Below are 22550 nucleotides of genomic sequence, written 5' to 3'. Positions count from 1 at the left end.
TTGTCAAAATCTGTCAATAATTGAGCCTTCTAGAATGTTTACAAGCTAGAAATTGAACGCCAAGTTTTGTCAAAATCGATCAAGAATTGTCCCTTCTAAAGTGTTTACGAGCTAAAAATTTAACGCGTTTTCAAGAACAAGGGCAATAACTAAATATTTTTCGATTCTTCTGATTTTCAATAGGGTTCATCCTTGGGTGATTCGGAACACTCATACCAAGTTTTGTCAAAATCCGCCAAGAATTATGTCTTGTAGAGTGTTTACGAGCAATTGTGGACCCACGGACCGACGGACGAACGGACGGACATGGGTAACGGCAATAATTATACGCCTCCCATTTCATGTGGGCGTAAAAAAATGATAAAGGCAATAAAAATAAAAATATATTTCCTCCAACAAGTCTTTATTTCTCTCCTACATAAACCAGCATTACCTAGTGCTGGATTAATTCCATTTCCCCAAAAGAAAAGAACATATAACCCTGTCTCACTAACTATTTTTTCGATCATAAGAAGGGCCAGAATAACGAGCTCTCAGAGGTTCACCAAGGATAGGCAACAATAATAAAACTCTATCACCAGTGCTAAATGCTCTAGATTGAGATGTTCTATCAAAACATTCCTTCATTTTAGTTTGAGTAGCTCTTAAATTTTCTCTGGCAGGATCACAAACTTTTTCTATTTCGAAATTTAGAAACATTCACTATTTAGTGAAACAAATCCTTTAGAAATAAAAGGCATAAATTCGTCTCTAACTGTAGCCTTGGAACATGACAAACTTTTCTCAGCAGACTGGCAAACTTTAATATTATTAACAAAAGCATGGGGCGACAACGTTTCATTTTTGCGCTTATGCTTTACACATTCAGATAGTAATTACAAATTATACTAGATAGTAATATTTTATATCTTTGACTGGATGAATAGTCAGGTTTTCTATCACTTGAATCAGATTTCTGAGAATTTGATTGAACTAACTTATCAACAGATTGGGTCTTAGGTACAGAAGAAGCTACTTTATCAGGTATTTATGTGTTTATGAATAATCATCAGCAAAACTGGCCGCTTCATTTAAATAATAAACCTTTTGTTCATCCAGATAAGTTCGAATTTCAACACTAACACAATTCTTAAAATCTTCAAGCAAAATTAACTGTATTAATTTCTGAAAAATCAATGCCTACGTCTTTAGCAGAGCACCATCTATCAAAAAGTATTTCTTTCTCTCTAGCAAACTCAACATATGTTTCATCAATTTTTTAATTGATTGTCTAAACTTTTGCCGATAGGCCTCGGGAACCAACACACAACAAAAAAAAAAATACATTCACACATATAACATATAAAAGTAAACAAAGTTGCATAATGTTTAAATACAGAATGACAGAAGTTAAAATATAGGAAACAACTTATAATGCTTACATGTACATGAAGGTTCTTAATTTAAATATATATTTCTTGAAAAATGTATGGTTTGTTGTTTTGTTATCTTTTTTAATTACTTATCTTAAATATTACTTTTATTATTTTATTCTGGTTTTCTTATATGCCAAATGAGTGCATGTTCAATAATTATTAACTATAAGATAATATAAGGTTTTTATGATGTAAATGTGAGAGGACTTCGGTTGAGAACTATAGACTTAAAATAAATTTATACTAATATTTTGTAGGTATTCCATTCTTGTTGATATAATTTGCTGTTAAAGTTTTTTTCAATGTTCATGATGTTTTTAATATAATTAAGATATTCTGTGTTTGATGGAATGTTTGAATTGAGTTTGCATTTATAAATATAGTATTTAGTCAAATAGATAAGATGATTTACAAATAAGCATTCATACTTGTCTTTAAACATTTCTATACTTGGGTATCCCAAGTGATATTCTTCTGAATGTATTCTTATATCAATATCATTAGTGTGTAATATATTATATATTTTAAAAATCAAAGAAAAAAATTTTTTTTTCTAAGAAATATTCCCATTTATTAAAGGCCAATGGTTTAATGTTTGTAGATGAAGAAATTATATATATCCTTAGGTTTTATTGTTCTAAAATCTTTATTGTAACATTTATGAAAAATAATATCAATGCAGCTTTTCCATTTGAATTTATTTGTATTATCATTTTGAACCTTTGTGAAAGATTTGTGCTCTAAAGCACTTTTAATGCCTTGTATATCAAGGTTTTCTTGAGGATTTAAATTATGAGGGTTTTCTAACTGACAAACCTGGATTATGTCTTTTTTATAAAGTTGTTCATAAAATATAGTATTGTTTATCTATATGTACTGTGAAAATGTCATACCAATTATTGTATAAGGATCTGTAAAAGGGATTGTTAATTCTATTAACTTTACAAAAGTTACAAAAAGGGAGGATATTTCCCCCATAAGCATTTAAAATGTAATTATATGGTATTAACCATGTAGATGTTGGATTAAAGATAATTTTTTTTATCCAGAAACGACTTTGACACATTAAGAACTCATTAATATCAATCATATTTAACCCACCATTCTTTAAATTTTGAGTAATAGTATTTCTTTTTAATTTATCAGGTCCTTTCCATAGAAAATGATATACTTTTTCATTAAATAATTTTATAACCTTCATTTTCAGAGTATGGTTAAAAAATTCAAATTCATTTTCATTTAGTGTGAAAAATATACCTAAAATTTTAATTGGTTCTAAAGATAACTTCAAACCAAGTAATTCTAAACATTTCTCAAATTCACATCTTGGTAAGTTCAGATTCAAAGTTTCAGTTTTATTAATGTTGATGGACAAACCAGATATTTTGCTAAAAAGTTCCAATAAAGAAAAAATATGTCTTGCTGACTTACATTCCCCTATGAAGCAGGTTAAATCATCCGCAAAGGCTATACACTTCAAAGATTTATTGCCAAAATTAATGCCCTGTATTTTATGATTATTTCTGATATTAAAAAGTAAAAATTCTATTACTAGATTAAAAAGATTAGAGCTCATGGGGTCACCTTGTCTTACTCCTCTACTAATATAAAAATATCTTGTAGTTATACCATTATTCATAACTGAACATGTAATGTTTTTGTAAAGTGTTTTTATCCACCTTATCTTTATCCGTCTTGTACCACGCCCTCTTGATCGCCATCGCCTTGTTCCACGCCCTCTTGGTTGTCACTGTTTTGTACCACGCCTTCTTGATTGTCACTGTCTTGTACCACGCCCTCTTGATCGTCACTGCCTTGTACCACACTTTCTTGATTGTCACCGCCTTGTACCACGCCCTCTTGATCGCCACCGCCTTGTGCCACGCCCTTTTGAGCGTCACTGTCTTGTACCACGCCCTCTAGGTCGTCACTGTCTTGTATCACATCCTCTTGATAGTCACCGCCTTGTACCACACCCTCTGGATCGCCACCGCCTTGTGCCACGCCCTTTTGAGCATCACTGTCTTGTACCACGCCCTCTTGGTCGTCACTGTCTTGCATCACATCCTCTTGATAATCACCGCCTTGTACCACACCCTCTGGATCGTCACCGTCTTGCGCCACGCCCTCTTGATCGCCATCGCCTTGTTCCACGCCCTCTTGATTGTCACTGTTTTGTACAACGCCCTCTTGATTGTCACTGTCTTGTGCCGCGCCCTTTGGATCGTCACTGTCTTGTACCGTACTTTCTTGATTGTCACTGTCTTGTGCCGCGCCCTCTTGATCGTCACTGTTTTGTACCACGCCCGCTTGATCATTGGCGCCAGATATTTGCCGAAGGCAAACATAGTGCGATCCCTCGTTTTCTGCGTAGTGGCCAATCACAAACTGTGCTAAGGGTAAAGTGCTCAAGTGCCCCTTGACTTTGCAGTTCAATCAATGCTGACATAACAAGGGCCGCGGAGCGTCTCCGGAAGTGGTTGGGCCCGTAGTCCGAAAAATCTCACCTCCACCCTTACCCCCATACCAAAACTCCTCGGATTTCGGCCACTCGATTTTCAGATTCAAGACATTATCGTATGAAGATAATTCATGGGGGCCTCCGCGGCCTCTTCTTAATTACTATATTTTCTAACTGCACCGTTGTTCATTACCTTTATGGTTGATGGGTATTACATTTATGGTGGGTTTTGGTTATTACATTTATGGTTAAATATTATTACATTTATGGTGGGGTTGGTTATTACATTTATGGTTGATGACTATTACATTTATGGTGGGTATTACAATTATAGTGGGTATTACATTTATGGGTAATACAACTCTTACCCCATACCTCGTATAGATGACTGTATCGACCAAGTTGGCAGTGCAAGATATGTCAGTAAATTTGACTTATTGAAATGCTATTGGGACATGTCACTCACAGAGAGGGCAAAGAAAATTCTGCCTTTCTAGCCCCAAAGGGACTATATCAATATAAAGTGATGCCGTTCGGTTTAAAGAATGCACCCGCAACCTTTCAAAGGATAATCAACAATTTAACTGCACAACTTGATGGTGTCGAAACTTATACAGATGACGTAGTTGTGCATTCTATGGAATGGGACGAACATTTAGAACGGATCCGAAATTTCTTCCAAAAGATTATTCATGCTAATTTGACAATCAATCTTGCCAAGTGTGAATTTGCGAAAGCTCCTGTTGAATTTTTAGGACATGTGATAGGCCAGGGTCAGGTACATGCATTAAAGGCCAAGTGTGAAGCCATTGCTAACTTTACTGTTCCTCAAAACAAAAAGGACATCATGAGATTTTTAGGTATGGCAGGTTATTACCGCAAATTTTGTCGCAATTTCTCTGATGTTGTTGCTCCTTTGACAAATTTATTAAGTAAAAGAGCTAAATTCATTTGGGATAATAGCTGTGAAATAGCATTTAGCAAAATTAAGGCCATGCTTATGCGTTATCCTGTTTTACAAGCACCACAATTTGACAGAGCTTTTTAATTACACGTAGATGCAAGTGATATTGGTGCTGGGGATGTTTTACTCCAAGGGGATGCTTATGGCATCGTTCATCCTGTTTGTTATTTTTCAAAAAAGTTTGACAAGCATCTAAAATTACTCCACTATTGAAAAGGAGACATTAGCTCGTTTGCTTGCTTAACAAAAATGTGAGTTATATTTAGGTACTACTGCTTTTCCTATTGAGGTATTTACAGATCATAATCCATTAGTTTTCCTTCATAAAATGAAAAACAAAAACCAAAGACTCATGAGATGGAGTCTGTCTTTGAAAGAATTTAGCATTGTTAACATATTAGACAACATCATAGCTGATGCCTTATCTAGAACTTAAGGATTTATATTTATAAGTAATGTTATTATTATTGGATTAATATTTCAGATTTTTGCTGTAGTTAATTTAGTTGAAGAAAATTCTCACTTTACATTCAAATTTTCTTTTCTTTAAGGGGGAGGGTGTTATGACCCTCTATTTCAGATATTGTAATAAATTACACATTGTATTAATATATTTAGTTATTAGTTGATACTGCCCAGTCATTATTTACTTCAAGGCAGGTGGCTGGAGCATGCTTTTGTTGAATAAGTTCAGTTGAAGATGGCAGTTCACTTGTGAAGATGTGTTGGTTTAATCTGAAGGAAGTGATTGAGTAGTTTTTACTGTGCAGTAATTCTGTGGGATTTGAGGTAGAAGAATGGTGGATTTTGAATATAGGATTTGTGACAACTCCAGCCAACTGCCTTTTGTAGGATATGTGTTATGGATGTGAATCATAGATCTGATTAGAATCTTTAGTTATTAATGACAGAACTGTCTGCATTACTTAATAGTTTCAAATTAATTAAAATTGTATTGTTTAAATCATTTGTTATTTTCTGTTACCAACGCTGTAAACTTTATGTATCCTTTGCATGTAACACTTTTAACACATCAAACTATTCATCCCATCCACTCACCACCACATCCGCCCGCCCATAACCATGTTTGGTGGCACAGTTTTGACTATAGTGTTCTGATTATAAAACTGAAATAACTGTTGACATTTATCTTTCTAACATTGGACTTTCAAACTCTAAAGAAAATGTTCATGGAATAACGTCATTAAGAAAATCATTCAAGCCTCCTGCGCGATTTATTTTGATACTGCAGTGGGTACAATCTTTAATCATTTTTGAGACTTTAGTTCTGTGAAATTTTTAAACAGTTTTGATTTAAGCTTTCTGTTACATCTTACTATTTCTAAAGCCTTACCCTTATTATGAGCACTGTAATTTTCAATCCCAAGTGATTTGACGTTTCTGTTATAAAACTCCTTTGTTTTTCAAAGGAATAACCCAAGCATATCTTGTATACAAATCTATAATTGTTAAACTTTATGTAAATCCTTTTCAAATACTTTAACTTTTAAAAAGATGCTAGTTTTCTAAATTCTTTATGAATTTCATCTGATGATACCATACCCAATTTCATCAGTTTTATAATCAGAGCTCTTTCCATTTTCTCTTGGAATTGGAATATTTTCAAGTTCGTTTATAATTTGTTTGTCTGCTTCGTGTCTAAACTTTATGTCTTTATTTCTGTATAAAATATCATGTTTAAGTGAAGCAACATCAACTCTATTGACAAAGTTCTTCACCTGGTTTGGGTTTATCGGTTTTTTCTAATCGCGGATCGAACCTTATCCAGTATAATTATTACACTCTGGAAGATGTTTTTTCCAGAATACGTTGCCCATGAAAAACCAGGAAGAGAACCTAATGATTATTGTATATCTGAACCAAAATAAGTTTTAGGACTTTGAGCAATTATTTACAGACATTTTTATCCAATAACCACGGGCATCTGTTTCTATCAATAGTTGAATCTCTCTATGATAGTATATATATGAAAAGGCGGCTAACGCTCGTCACGACAACCTCCGCTTCAGACGATTTTCTACCATTTACCGTAATAAAACATAATCCCATCCTCATATGAAACGTTTCATTGAATATTGTCCCTTCACACAAGACGTATTTTAGATCTCCCCCAGTGTTCCCCTTCATGCTAATCTAACTATTGTTCAATAAAAATACTAAATATCTACTTCCGGTTGATTTGACGGTAAATATATTTCGGTCAATACGATTGGTCAGCTATAATTACCTGTCGAGTAAAAACCAAAGTGAAAGTAAAAGCATGGTTACTGACTATTTATTTAATTACTAAGAAAAAAGTAGTTATATTGGTGATTTCCAGTCTTTAAAAATATATAAGTAATGAAAATAGCAACACAGTAATTTTACAGCATCATTTTCTGTACAAAATAGATAACATTCTGCCCTGAAACCCACCAACTGGAAGTAGATACATTGAAACGATGGCATCCTGATCAACAGAGAAATTCTACCTATCGGAGATATTACCCTGACCTATTGACCAGCCATGTTTAAAATAGTTCACGCGTAGACATTAGTACCGGAAGTGAGACGAAACGACGGGTGCATCTTTTCACAGCCGAAGAGCACCGAAGACTACGCACGGCGAAACGACTTAGACTTAATGTAAACAAACCGCAAGTAGACGATTCAAGATGAATTCCACACGGCTCAAACCAATTAATCCAGCCTGTTGTATTTGCAACGAAACTACTGCCAAAATCGAGCGATCAATAAAATTAAGGGAAGTAAATCAGTAAAACAGACTGTAAAACTTAATTAAACATGGTGTTTTTAAAAGACACATATGAAAAGAATGAATTTTATTTGATAAATACTAAGTGAAAAAACATAAAAATGTAAGCACAGTAATGTTAATGAGGACGAAATAACTCATTATGGTGCGAACTGTCTTTAAAAATCCTCCTAATCGTCTTTCCGGTTTCTAGTTTCGTAACTCAGATACGCTTCCACTCTTAAAAATAGTTCGGTATTGCAACTTCTTCAGTAAATACACACGGTTAAAATTGGGAATATTTTGAGCATTTGAGAATTTATTGATATCATTCAGACGTTATAATATTTAATTTGATGCATATTTTATCATTCAAGCTGTAGCCTTGGACAAGATGGCTTGTGATTAGGTTCGTGTCTAGATCTGCTTCTATACGGAGCTAGGCAAGATGCGAAGTTTCGTATGAAACGATGGGTATAAATTTTTGTAGTATTTTTATTGAACAATAGTTAGATTAGTATGAAGAGGAACACCAAGGTCTTGTGTGAAGGGAAAATATTCAATGAAACGATTCAAATAAGTTTGGGATTATATTTCATTACGGTAAATGGTAGAAAATCGTCTGAAGCGGAGATGGTCGTGACGAGCGTTAGCCACCTTCTCATATATATACTATATGGATAGAGTCGACTATTGATAGAAACAGACCCCTGTGCCTATAACTTAAAATAAAATATTTTTTTCTAAAGCTTGTTGTTCTATTCTCCTTTTTCAAAGTTCTCTTTTTTGCTGCAATTCTTTTAATTTGTCAGACTTTATCACAAATAAGTGATTTGTTGTTTGAAACAAAGCTAGCTTCTTTTGGAATTAGAGAAGATAGTGCTGAAAAGAAACCGTCGCCTGAATAATCTGTAGTTTCGAATTTGTGTTGTTCGTGTTTTAAAATTAAACTCATCCTATTTTTAAATGGGTTAATTTAAAAATAAAACGAGGTTTTTTTCTATGTATGATTTGTAGAGTAGATATTTCATATCATGGGTGTGAGAGCTCTCAGATTGTAGGCACTGATATGTATGCAAATGGAATGAATTGGAAATAAATACATGAGTGCTTACAATCTGAAAGCTCTATTACTACTATTATGATTTAAATCTACTTATTTTTCATTTTTGTTTTCTGAATTTTTCTTTAATATTTTCTTTTTTTGTTTGCTGAATTATGATTTAATTCTACTTATTTTTCATTTTTGTTTGCTGAATTAATATTTTTGTTTACTGGATATCAAAAATAGTAAACAAAAACGATAATTCAGCAAACAGAAATGAAATCTAAGTAGAATTAAACCATAATTCAGCAAAAAAAACATGTAGAATTAAATCATAAATAAAAAATAATTAAACATGTCCTAAACAAACCACCGTTTACACCTGTTAAGACATTGGGTTATATTAATTTACCTATTAATCATACAGGTATTATGTATTTTATTAGATGTGAAATTATTCCAGGTTCAAATGTTCCTAATATTTTGTCAGAATCTGATAATGTTAATCTTAATTTAGTTCGGAGAATTAATTGTATTAGTATTGATAGAAAACAAAGGGAACAGAGCGCAAGAGAGGTATATGATAAATATCGTAATGTTTTTCTAGGAGTAGGTAAAATTCGCGGTGAATATTCATTATTCAGTTGCCCACCCCCTGGAACAAAGCCTCCTGCATTACGTGAACCAGCTAAAGCTAAAGTTGACGAACTTGAGACTATGACATTAAAAAGAAAGTACCAGTAGGAGAACCAACACATTGGTGTAGTGCTTTGCATGCGGTAAATAAAAAGTCTAACGGTACCAAAAAAGATGTACCATTGATCGTGGAGACCTTATTAAAGCTCTTCAACGTGAATTGCATCCAATGAAAGCCCATAGAAGAAGTCACAAGCAGAACAAATAAATCTAAACTGTTCACGGTACTTGATTCTAATATGGGTTATTTCCAAATAGCTTTAACTGAAGAAAGTCAACAAATAACATCTTTTAATACACCTATGTATGAGTATCTTCGTTTGCCTATGGGAATTTAATCAGCTCCAGAAATCTACCATCGAACCATGAGTGAGATGTTGTGTGATCTTGATGATGTGGATAATATGGATGACATTTTAATATATGCTCCAACAATAGCAATACACAATCAACGACTGGAGGTAGTGTTGACCAGGTGTAAGGAACAGAATTTAAAATTTTTGTCAAATTTTTTGTGTATAATAGTCTTGATGAACCAATAACAATTTCATGTGATGACTCGCAGTCAGATCTTGTTACAGTTCTAATACAAGGTGATAGACCATGGATAGGCCTATGTACCATATGCATCAAAATCGTTAACGAATGCAGGATATGCTTATGCTAAGATCGAGAGACAACTTCTTCTTATTTTCCTTCAAGAAATTTCACTCGAATGTGGGTAACGATGTAGCCTTAATATATATGGCGCCCTCATCCAAAACGAACGCCTGTGTTAACGGCATTAATTTGATGGATTCCTTCATAAATTCTGTTACATTCTCGAAAACTACGTACGCCGCCAGTTTTGTCTGTTTCTTAATTACAAATAGTTAACCTCACAAATATACACTCAAATTCACACTAAATAATGTCAACTATTCGAATTTCAATAAGACATAAGCGTGTGATTAACCTATGGCCTTGTTAAAGCCATTAAATCTTAGCCGTTGAACTAAGAACAACTCGAACGCGCAATGTTTACCGACGTTCGCAATGACGTTATAAATAACGGGCGTCTAATCCAACGAGGGCTCTCATTCAGACAAAAATGAGTTTCTCCAAGCAAACCCATCTATCAAAGTAAGTAAAAAATCTCCAATACAAAAGTGGAGAATTAATTAAATTGGAAATAATATAAAACGGTGAAGAAGGTTTACTATTTATTAGGAAATCCTTCAAAGGAAAATATAAGAGTTCCTTAAATAACACAGTCGTAGAAGATCTCCAAGCAAGTCCAATAAGATTAAAGTTGGAGAAATATTCTCCAAGAATAAAACTGGAGAAATATTCTCCAAAATAAAAACTGGAGAAATATTCTCCAAGATCAAAGGCAAATAATTGAAATAATTAAATACCAATCTTAGGTTGCAGAAATATAAACGTATACTATAGTTGTGAAACTATTATTTAAGATAAGAGAGGAGATTCTCCAAGGTTGAAGTTGGAGAAAGTGTTTAACATAAATACTTGTTAAAATATTAATTCAAAGAACTGACTTATATATTAAATAGTAATACATTAACATAATTATTAATTAAATTACAGAAGTGTAATTTGTCATAATTTGTTTAATAGCAATATCCAGAAAATCAGATACCTGTTATCGATGTTATATTGGATTTATTGTACTGTTAGTAAATAAAAGTATTGTTGTTTATTTGTGTGTTTTGATTTCTCTCCAATCTAGTGCGTTTGATGTTGGGCGGGCACCAGGTTCCTTTGCGTTTACAGAAGATGTGGATGACTCGACAACACTACACTTTTAATATAATTGCGAAATCAGGGAAAGACATCCTCGAAGCTGATGCCTTGAGCAGAACCTACATACCCAATGCACATACTGATTTATTAAAGAATGTACAAAAATATTTGCAACAGACGTCAGAGGTACATCGGCTTTTAGTGAAAGAAGACAGAAAGAGTTATTAGAAGAGACCATAGGAAGGATACAAAGTTAGAGAATCTGAAGAATATTGTAATTAAAGGTTGGCCGTCTAGAAGAAATGAAGTTGATATAGATATTTGATGTTAGCTTGATTCACGAGATGAAATTGGTGTCATAGAGAATATTTTATTGAAAGGAAATAGTTATAATTCCAGTTTCCACGAGGAAAGACATGTTAAGAATAACAATTTTCGAGAGATATAATGTTTTGGTCAGGTATGAATACACAGATAGAAGAAGTAGTTAGCAAATGTTACCCAGTGAAATACCAAATGGACCCTGGAAAGTCGTAGCCGCGGATTTATTGAATTATCTTAATTCGATGTTCATGGTAGTGATTGATTTCTTATTCTGAATTTACAGACGTAGAAGAGTTAGGAGAAAATACTTGTAGTGATACAGAAATAGTGATAGAGAAATTAGCAAACCAAACCGTCCGTCATTTGTTTTAGAAAGCAGGTGGTAAAAGAGTACATGCTTACCTTGCTTTTATTGATCTATGGAATACTACAAAGACACCAGAATCTGGATCACGTTCACAAAGATTATTTGGATGACGAACTGCAACCGAATTACCAACTAATTCTATATTATCGAGACCTAAGACAATCAATCCTCAAATAATCCAAGAGCAGTTGTAGGATAACAAAATAAGAAGTAGTATGATCGTGGTACTCGTAAATTAGATAAAATATAATACATTATGGTGGTGCAGTCAGAGTTGGAAACCAGCGCAGTTGTTATCTGATGATCAGCAACCACCAGAACATAGGTCATATAATGTTAGAACAGAACATGTCTGGAGACGAAACAGGAATGATTTACTATAAACCAGAGAGATATATTCCAGCGTCAACCAGATGATATCACACAACTCAAAGGTTATGATGATACCGTCCAGCAAATACCTAGTTTTAGCCAAATTCTCAAATCTAATCAAACAAGTCCAAAATTTACTTATATTAAAATTTCTAATCCATGAACCTTATATCACTAGAATATGGAAGCCGAATGTACTCGCGAGAAGTCGAGAGACGATTAAGCGAGGAAAAAGGCGAGATAGCAGGGGTAAAACAGGCGAGGAAAAGGCGAGAAGGCGAGGAAGATTTCCTCGCTTTTTTCTTCGCTATTTCGACTTCTCGCCTTTTTTACCCTCGCTTTCTGGCCTTTTTCCTCACTTCATAGCCTTTTTTCTCGTCTTTTTTTGCCCTCGCTTTCTGGCCTTTTTCCTCGCTTTCTCGTCTTTCTGGTCTTTTTCCTCGACTTTTTCCTCGCCTTTTTTCATCCATCTTTATCGGTGCACATTTTTTTTAAATTGTTAATTTAATTGAATTATTGAATATTCAAAAAAAAAAGTCCCAGAATGTCCTGGTGGACAAGGTAGAGGGGTTGATTGGCTCCACACTGCTAACTACAAAAATCGACGAACCTGCGATTGTTTAGAAAAAAGAAAAATTAGATAGTGGACCACAGCCATATAAGCCCACCACGGCATGCGGATGGTAAATATTCAAGATTTTGGGGCAAGTGCAATAACTCTGCTTCTAACGGTCGAAAATAGCTCAATTTCGAACTTGATCTTCGTTTTATGAATATGTATACGCATACCGAATTTCATTTGATTCCATCAAAAAATCTAGTTTTTAGAGCGTTTACAAGCAATTGTTGACGAACGGATGGACGGACCGACGGGGGTGCCGACAATATACGTCCACAGAGATGTGGGCGTATAAAAATCGATGCGGGACACCATATTAAAATATTTCGTTTCATGTGAAACAAATGGCCATTCCGGATTTGATCAGAGTTTTTGTGCAGTTGGGCACGATGCCGGCAAGTTAGGCAATGCGGCAAAACGAACCCACCGTTATGTAATATCACTATGGTCCTTGGATTCGATTTATCGATGAAATAAGTATTCAATTATAATGAAATGATCATAAACAAATTAATATGTCTATCAACTGACGTATTATGCCATGTTAAACTTGATCTGGAATTTAGTTTACAACCAATTATAAAACTTAGGGAGTATAGGTTTTAATTTGATAGCCTACTAATGACAAAGTTACGAAAGCACAGGTAAACTTATAACTTAGAGTAAATTTTTTTTTTAGTTTATTGTTTGTTTTCGTAGTAAATTAATAGATCGTCGAAGAAAAAACTGAAAAGGAAAGAGTATTTATAGTGTTAACGAATATCTTCACTAGCTGTCTCTTAAGAATAGCCTATCAAACATAAAAATATTAAAAAACCGGAAAAAGTGTCCCTGAATAATATTATATGACATTATTATTATTAAAAAGACAAACATTAAAAGGTCAAACAAATCAATTAACGATTCATTTGTTAATTAACCCATTGAAAGCAAAATTAGTTTGATGCATAAATGGTAATATCGAGGAAAAAGGCGACGAAAAAGACGAGGAAAAAGGCGAGGAAAAAGTCGAGGAAAAGGCGTGAAAGTGTGGAAAAAGGCGAGAAAGCGAGGGTTAAAAAGTTTGGCACGTTTTTCCTAATTCAAGGGCAATAATTCAAAAACCGTTTATCGAAAATCGTCAAATTCAAACTTGACCAAGATCTCATCAATATATTATCACATCAAGTTTCATTAAAATTAGTTAAAATACAGATGTGGCGTAATCCTTTGATCTTAGCGGACCAATATTCAACTTATTTGTACGGGCATTGTGCCAAGAGTATATTAAATTTTAAATATAGCTGCATATTACGGACTGCTGTGACGACATAACATGATTGATAAATACTCACTTTCGGGTGATTTTTAATAAATTATTTCTGAATGTTACCATCATTGACTCTGATGTTTTGGCCACACAAATTATGTAAATTCTGTCCGATCGTAATGCTTACAGAATCGCATTCCGCCTAATATTATAATATAAATTGAAATATTAACTTCATAACAGTACTGATAGTCTTCGACTGTCCATGGATTGAAAGAAAAGGCCAACAGATAAATAAATTATTATGTCTGAGCAAAGTAAAAAGTTTTTTTTTTATTTTTTCTATTGTTTTTACGAGAAGTGGAATAGCAGCCTCAAAATAGTAGTCTTAAAATGTCTTGCTTTGATAAAAATATAAAAATAAGCACACACTATGTCTTTACAATTTGATTTTACAGAGGCCCATTTTCAGCTAAAATTTGTGACTTTTAGGGGTTGAAATTTCTAGGAGGGAAATGTGTTTCTTTTCAATGTAATCTTACAAAAGAGGATATTTTTATTAACGCAAAGATATTCTAAGTACTATTTTGAGGCTGATATTCTAATTCTCTTAAAAAATATCGAAACAATCAAAAAAAATTTTTTAATTTGCTCAGACAATAGTTGGAAATATGATTTTACAGAAGGAAATTTTCAGTTCCAAATCTAAGTCGGTTTCACTGAATATTAATGGACGTGTTTATTTCAAGTATAGAATTTCCAAACATTACATTTCTATTAACCCAAAGACATTTTAAGACAAATTACATGCAATTGGAAATTTACAATATTGTGGATAATTGTGAAATGGGAGTCAGAAGTCAGTAGTAGTATAATCACAGATATTGATCACCCCGAATTGAATGACACGTGAGTTGATCTCATGTGACCTGTACTATTTCACGTGCATGAGTAGATGTTATTGTTTGTGTAATCTGTATTTTAAGTAGGTTAATGGTCTTCAAGCAGTCCAATGACGTGTTACGATCATTATTGAACTTATTGGACTGCTTTCGACCATTAACCTATACATAAAAACTGTAGTCTCTATTATGTTCACAAGAAATGTTGACGGACATGTGGGCGTATAAATGACTTGATTTGTTTATATACTATGTTATGATATGCGAATAAATTATTTTTTGAAAGAAAATATAGACCCTTGCTCGCTAACCTGAAGGTCCAGGGTTCAATCCCGGCATAGGTAGAGATAATATCTTCAGATATTTCAACCTGGTTTCCCCATGTCAGCTGTTGACACAGAAAGAGCGTCTAGTCGTTCGTTCGCTGTGCTCGTTAAAGACCCCACCACAGTTGGAAATCGAAAGAGAGCAGGCTAATGCCGCTGTCCTGGCAAAATTTCCCTCGTCGCAAGTTGCATGGCGCTGTCCGTCTTCGTTAGCCTGTGGGTGTAAAATTTCGAATTCCCGCACTGTCCGAATTGGGTCTTTATTTTTCGTGTACACAGGTCTAATTCATAATTATAATATTATTATAAACTGGCACGGTGTACAAGAAAGAAATTGTGATTTGACCAAATGAAAGCTTTTAAAAATATTCGTTTTATGATGTAAAATGTTTTGATTCCTATCCCGCAAATTTAGTTTCGATGGGTCTTTTCTGGCCCAATTCGGACAGTTCGAGAATTCGGAATTTTACACCCGCCGTTCATTAGCCCACATGATGCAGAAAAGTAGGAAGTAAAAACCCCAAAATTTCATTTCATTTTGAGTCCCAACACTAGATTAAGCTGCTTATTTAACAATTAATTATTTTAATTAACATTTTAAAATCAAGTTCGATCAAGTAGATATGTAAATAGCATATTGTATTATTACGACCTTTTTGATAATGACAAATTTACATACTGCCCTTTTAATTACAAAAGAATAAAGTGATTCAGTAAAGAATTTACTTACTATATTCATTTTGTAGCAGTCGTCATATTCAGCGTCAGTCGAGTGCTGCTCGTCAATATCACCAGAAAGAAGAAAACATTGTTTAATAGGACTGGAACACATCAACACATAATTACAAGTTATGTCTTCGAAACATTTAAATAAACAAAAGTTCATATCGACGTCCTCTATAATCTGAGTTTTATTATTTATATTATTAAATCCTCCAACGTATACAGTCTTTATCAAATCTTTCACAGGAAAACATCCATTTAAATATCTTAAAAACAAAAAGTACAGCAGGTAACTTAACATTTCCATATTGCTTTCCTTGTGTTGATCAGCTAATTTCAGAGTATGAATGTCTCAAGTCCAACTTAAATGATATATTGTTTAAATTTATTGTCGAACTGTTGATATCAACTTATTGACGTTAATGTCAGAAATATACAAAATATTGCAAATAACACTAAGAAATATTCAACTAGCTCTCAATGCATTTAAATCATAGTATTGTGTACTTTGAGTACCGTGGTCTGAAGGTATATAATATGAAGTACACAGTCTTTGCACAGTAGTACACGAAGGTATATTATTATCGATTCATATAACACTCAACTTTTGTTATTGATGGTCACACAGGAATTTAAGATTGAAATGAAGAAAATCTTAATTCTGAATAAATAAAAAGTTAAAATTCGAACTAAGATATCATGAATATAAATGATCACACCAAATTCTATTAAAATCAGATAAAAACTGTGGACGGACGGACTGACCGACCGACCGACCGACGGACATGGGCGACAACAATATACGACCATGTTGGCGTATAAAAAGGGTATACGTGAGCAAAGGGAGTATACAACATACTTTAGTGAAACATAATATACATCTACAATTTTTACATACATTCTCAATTCCAACCGCTATTTTTCTAAATCTAGTATCAGGACATATTTGAAGTGTTACAAAAAGCTCCAGCTAAGTTAGGCCAATTTATAATTTTATTTAGTAACCACCACACCAACTCAGTTTTAGCATGTATTTGTATTTGTCCTATCCCTAAATATTTCTAGAACTACAAATGTTGAGTTATAAACATGTACAATGTCTATGGGAGCATATCGATAAACAGATTCACTGTGTTCTATAACGATTCTAAACCCTGATCCATTAACAGCTGCATCATAAACTTGATCTTTCGAACCATATACCACATCTCTCGACCCATCAAACGTCAGTATCTTCTCCCACGTTTGTCTACTTTCAACATACCACCTTGTTCCGCCTGTTTCAATGGTTGAAATGTTAGTTGAGGTTTGTTCCAAGATGTGAGATACAGATACTATTAAACCAGTTAACGTAAAACTATCACGTGATACAAATATTTACGCGCGAAATATAAACCAATAAAAATATACCAGTAAACCTACTGGCGTGACTTCTCTTTTAACAAGATTAAAGTTCCCATCTAACAAAATAATGTCATAAAAACAATTTAACAAATCAACCTAGTACGATAAATCATAGTCATTTAGATATTTTGGTAGTTTGCGGAGTCTCTTTGGTCGTTGAAGGGAGGTTGATGGAGCAACTGTAGAATCAACAGATGGTTCTTCTGGCAGAGTTATCTCAGGTGGTGCTTCGGGAGGAATGTAGGGTGGATCAATCATAACAGACTGGGGAGTAACATCGGGTACGTCAGCTTCCTCATCGCTGTCATTGTCGTCCTTTCGATGAACAATATTAGGAACAACATAACTAGGGACTTTGTAACATTCATTTAGATTGACTTTGTAGGAGGCGGAACGAAGCTGTGATCCTGAAAACTTTCGAATATAACACCAATCATCCTTCATCTCTATAATCAAATAACGGTCTAGAGAACAAGCTTTGTTTCGATCCGACTGGATGTAAACCAAATCGCCTACTTAAAGTGCTGAAATATCAATAACTTGTTTGTTCAAATTTTTTGATGTTTGCATGTGTGAATGGTTATTTAAGCGTTGACTCTGTTGTTGGGATATGAGATCGCGATCGATGACGGGTATCTGTTCATTAGAATACTGATTGGGATGTGTCCATATTTCACTTGCAGATAAACCCCTGCTGCGGATACGGGAATTGAGTGTTGGCGTAGCTAGTGCCAAACCTAACGACGAAACGGGATCACCACTGGGGTCTGTACGTAATAGCTCCTCTTCAAGTTCACGAATAGCTTTTACAGCTACGGGTTTTTTGTTAGGGCTCTTGTAGCGACCTACAACTGTAACTGTAAGAGTTCGTTATTTCAAACAAGAACAGCAAATCCCTCATAACAGCAGTAGGACCATCCAATGGTCTTAGTTCTAACGAAAGTCGAATAAGCCCACCACGTAATGTAGAATGCTGTTCGTTGTCGATAAGTACTGTAGATGTATAGGATAAAGCAGTCTCGCGGAGAACAAGTATAAGTTGTTTGTTACATTTTAACACGTCAGCTGCAAAATAAACTCCAATAACTGTCGGTGGGTCTTGAGAAGTTTGTTCAGTCAACATAGTTGGGAAGTGCATGTATGGCAAGCTTCAGAGACTTTATCGATACTTTTGTCAATATCTAGAGCGACAAGCTTCAATTGGTGCTTAGTAGGGTGGTCCAATTTTAAGTGAATAGAGGTTAATACGGTTCTAGGAACTATAATGAGTTTACGCTGTGACGCCAAAGGTTGCGATTGTTTAACTACGAGAAATCCATCTCGCGCTATAGTAGCACAGTGTAAGTACCATATTACATCACTGATATTGGTTAGCTTTCGAGAGGGACGAGTTCCTTGTTTTAAGTGGGAATGAACACGTCTTAAATCTGGGTCTTCAGATTGTGTTTGAATCCATGCGGATCTAGACGTAAAAGGTAGTCGGTGAGCCCCACTGACAATGTCACTGACGGTATAAGATCAGTGGTGGAAATAAATACACAGATTTGGCAGTTGGGTTCTTTGCACGGTAAAGAGTTCCTACTGGCAAAATCGGAAGGTACATTGGCGGTACCAGCCAGATGGACAAGATTAACCTTGAAGCGGCTAACAGTAGAAAGGAATGAGGTAACTCTTGGACTCGCTGAAAATTCTCCTCTACATAATTTACCAAATGCTTGTACCCAGGTTTTTTCTGTCTGTTAGAACAGTTGCTGTATGTGTAGACTGAATGATGTAAGGACTAAAATGTTTGATTGACGCGGCTCTGCACAACGCTTCGATCTTGCATGGAAGCCATATAACTTGATGCTTTCGTAATTTTGCACTAAAGTATCCAGCCAGGGACGGTTTATTGCTGCGGGAGACGTATAATGTTGCCCCACTACCGTGATTGGCAACGGAGCCATCGGTCCAAAGCTGGTTGTTTGGACGGGGTAGTAAGATGGATGTATTGGAATGAAGTTTTTCCTGAGCCATATAATACTGTGCCCTGAGCTCATCTGTCCAAGCTATACAGTCTTTAGAAGATCTCCGAGGACGCGACACATAGGTTCCTCAAGTGCAGTTTCGGACCCGGGCACACCCATGGCCGATCTATTGTAAACACGGACACCGCGAAAGGGGGTTGAAACACCACAATACTTCATAGAAGATTTGTTAAGCGGTATTTGATAAAAGGCGTTACTCAATTCAGTTACAATTATGTATTTCCAACAGGTGATTGTTCTCAGAATCGAATCGACGTCTGGCATGAGTGAGGGTTGGGGTTTGCTATTTCTACCGACATCAGCGAAAGCAGTAACAAGTCTGAATTCACCAATACCTTTTTTTGATGGGTTTAAATATTCGATATTAACGCCTACATCTTCCGGGCGGGTAAATACACCCTCAGATTCAAGTTCGTCAAATTTGGCCTGTAATCCGCATAGTCTGTCACGAGCATATTGGGGAAGGCGACCTTTACGCTGTGGGGGCTGAACCGGTCCCATATTTACAACAGCTTCAAAAGGGCCTGACGCACCATTGTAGCAAGAAATATGCTTATCAAAAACATGGTCATAATCTTGTAGAACTTGCTGGAATGAAGTTTTTTGCTCTAAGGTGAGTATATTATCGGAATCTAGGTTAATTGACTCAGAATGAAATGAATTACTGGACGTGTGCGCTCTGGTATGTTGATTGATGTACTGAGGATTCGTGTCTCGGATTTCTGGTTCGGACACGGACAGTAATCGTGCTTGACAAAAGTGATCATTCTTGGCAAGTAACTTGGGATATGATGAAGAATTGACTAGGCGGACTCTACCAGCTGCTGCTTCAAGAGTGTTGGAAGGTGGCCACATATCAGAGTCCTTTCGATTTCAAGCGCAAATAGAATCTGATCTACGCTCAACGGCGATCATGCCTTCAGGTAACAATATTTCAATAAACTCACCAGGCAAAATGATAGATGCGGTCAAAGTGGATCGCAATACGTATGCTTGCGTGCGGCGAATAGTGGATGATGTGGAATCATATTGTTGATTGGGTCCATAATATACAGTCTTGTTGCCTTGAATGGTAATTTCTTGTCTAGCTGGTCGAACATTCGACACCATCGAGAAGGAAAGGAGCAAAGTTTTGGTCTAGTGACAATGTCTATTGAAGGTTTTGTCTCCACGCCTCGAAAGAGGTGATATTTTCATGCTTTGTGAGACTCCATTGTTTTGGAGCTCTTATATTTGCTGTCATGACGACTATTTTCTGTTGTAAAATGAATCTGGCAAAGTTGGAGGCGAATGTAAAAAAAAAACAAGTGAATGTACCTTTAAATTAGTCACGACTTCCGAGATAGTCGACTCATCCAGATCTCTTTTGATCAAAAAGTTGTTAACGGTTGACAGATTGAACGAAATAGGTAGTTCGTTGAATGATTAGAGTTCTGATCCCAATCCTGCCTGTCAATGTTAACACACTTTTTGATGATGAATTCACAGGTTTAATCACAAAATAAAGTAATAACAAAACGCCGCTTTTACTTGAGCGGAAGCCAGTAAAAGTAAACAAAACTATCACGTGATACAAATATTTACGCGCGAAATATAAACCAATAAAAATATACACCAATACTGCCTTAGTATTTGTAAGTGCCTTCTCATTGAGATACACGTCAGCTCCTTTGTTTATATCTTTTAGACAATTAGTCATAGACCCTATTATTACATTGCCATTTTTCATTTCTAAGCAAGGAGATGATCCAATTTTATTCTCCTGGAACCATTTTATCGCAAAGTTCTTCAAATATACAACACTTTCTTTTCTGTCATTGAAAGTCATAGACCATTCAGAAGCGTGTGGTTGTGCTGAACTTATTTCAAGTCTATGCCGTGCTATGAAACTATCAGTTGTAATCAGATGATTGAGTTTAACATTTTCTATTGTAATTGCCCAAATATTGTTTGATACCGATGCACCAGTGTTCTATGTTGAAGATAGTAGTGTATTCTGGATTTCCATAGATAATACTAACTTTTAAACCTTTACCAGCAAACCGAGTTGTAAAGCTCTTGTCCTGTCCCGTAATCCACTGAACTATTGGGCAGGACAGACAATATCAGTGACCACACATTCCCAGAATTACAATGAAGTGTATTACACAGGTTCAGCAAAACGATTTGAGCTCGTAGCATGCATATTATGTACATGTAGGTCATATATATATGCCCCTTGTAAACAAAACAACGCGCCAGCTTTAGAAGTTGGCGAAGGGGGTGGGAAGGATCTCAAACAAATGTTTACGACGTAATGTGAAATATTTAATCCGGCAACGAATTTCATATATTTATATTACATAAGCACAAGTAAAAGATTCTATTTATCATACAACTGCCAATAAACACATTGAATGTACCGTTTGCACAGAGGAGGCGTTTGTCTTCATTTTGAGGTCACACACTTTATACACCTTCGCTTTGTTAAAGATATTCTAATGTTATTATACGCCGATGATCTTAGTATTTTATTTGACACAGTTGGAGATTTACGGAGAAAAATTATTATTCTTGAAAACTTTTGTTTAGATTTTAATCTTAGAGTAAATACATCTAAAACCAAAGTGGTTGTGTTTAGAAACGGTGGAATCCTCCGTAATTATGAAACTTTTAATTATAAAGGTAATAAGATAGATTGTGTGTCATATTATAATTATCTTGGGATAATAACTTATTCGTTAAAACGAAATATTTTATAAAAGTACGGAAAATTGCTACGTAAATTCACACCATTATAACACCTTTACTGAAAAAGATATTATTTGTATATTGGTAAAAAGTTTCGATATTTTTGTGCCGATATTAGGGCCACAAAACAGTCGATAAGATTTTCATGCTTTTGAAACCTTTTGTACAACATTCCATGACCCTGCAACGAAAAAGGTACTCTTATAGGATGGAGCTCAATAAAAATTTCTTTGTTATTTGTAACATCCGTTTGTGGATTTTTGTGTCGCTTGATCACAAGTCAGAAACCTTTCAGATTGAATCCAGAAGAGCATAACAACAAACTTTTTTGTTTGATACATCTGTCTTGTTTTAATAAAGGGAAGTATTGAACTATGTATGATTGAGAATATGATTTCTCACATATCGAAATTGGTTGGCTGACTTTT

The 22550-nt window shown here is 34.8% G+C and overlaps 2 protein-coding genes across 2 annotated transcripts; one reads left to right on the top strand and one right to left on the bottom strand.

Annotated features, from left to right (window-relative positions):
* Positions 1-5120: 5120 nt before the first annotated feature.
* LOTGIDRAFT_105775 (hypothetical protein) lies at positions 5121-5276 on the top strand (the record flags this gene model as incomplete). Its single annotated transcript, XM_009059918.1, has 1 exon — positions 5121-5276. A coding segment is annotated over one exon (156 nt), but the record flags the coding sequence as incomplete, so codon positions are not given.
* Positions 5277-17461: 12185 nt separating this feature from the next.
* LOTGIDRAFT_153921 (hypothetical protein) lies at positions 17462-20247 on the bottom strand (the record flags this gene model as incomplete). Its single annotated transcript, XM_009059917.1, has 2 exons — positions 17462-17811; positions 19791-20247. 2 exons carry the CDS (start codon positions 20245-20247, stop codon positions 17462-17464), a joined length of 807 nt encoding a protein of 268 aa, XP_009058165.1.
* Between the last annotated feature and the right edge of the window lie 2303 nt (positions 20248-22550).

Source organism: Lottia gigantea (assembly GCF_000327385.1).
Source record: "Lottia gigantea unplaced genomic scaffold LOTGIsca_4, whole genome shotgun sequence".
NCBI lineage: Eukaryota > Metazoa > Mollusca > Gastropoda > Lottiidae > Lottia > Lottia gigantea.
The sequence above is the reverse complement of the archived record's forward strand: the minus strand, read 5'-3'. Positions and strand labels throughout refer to the sequence as shown.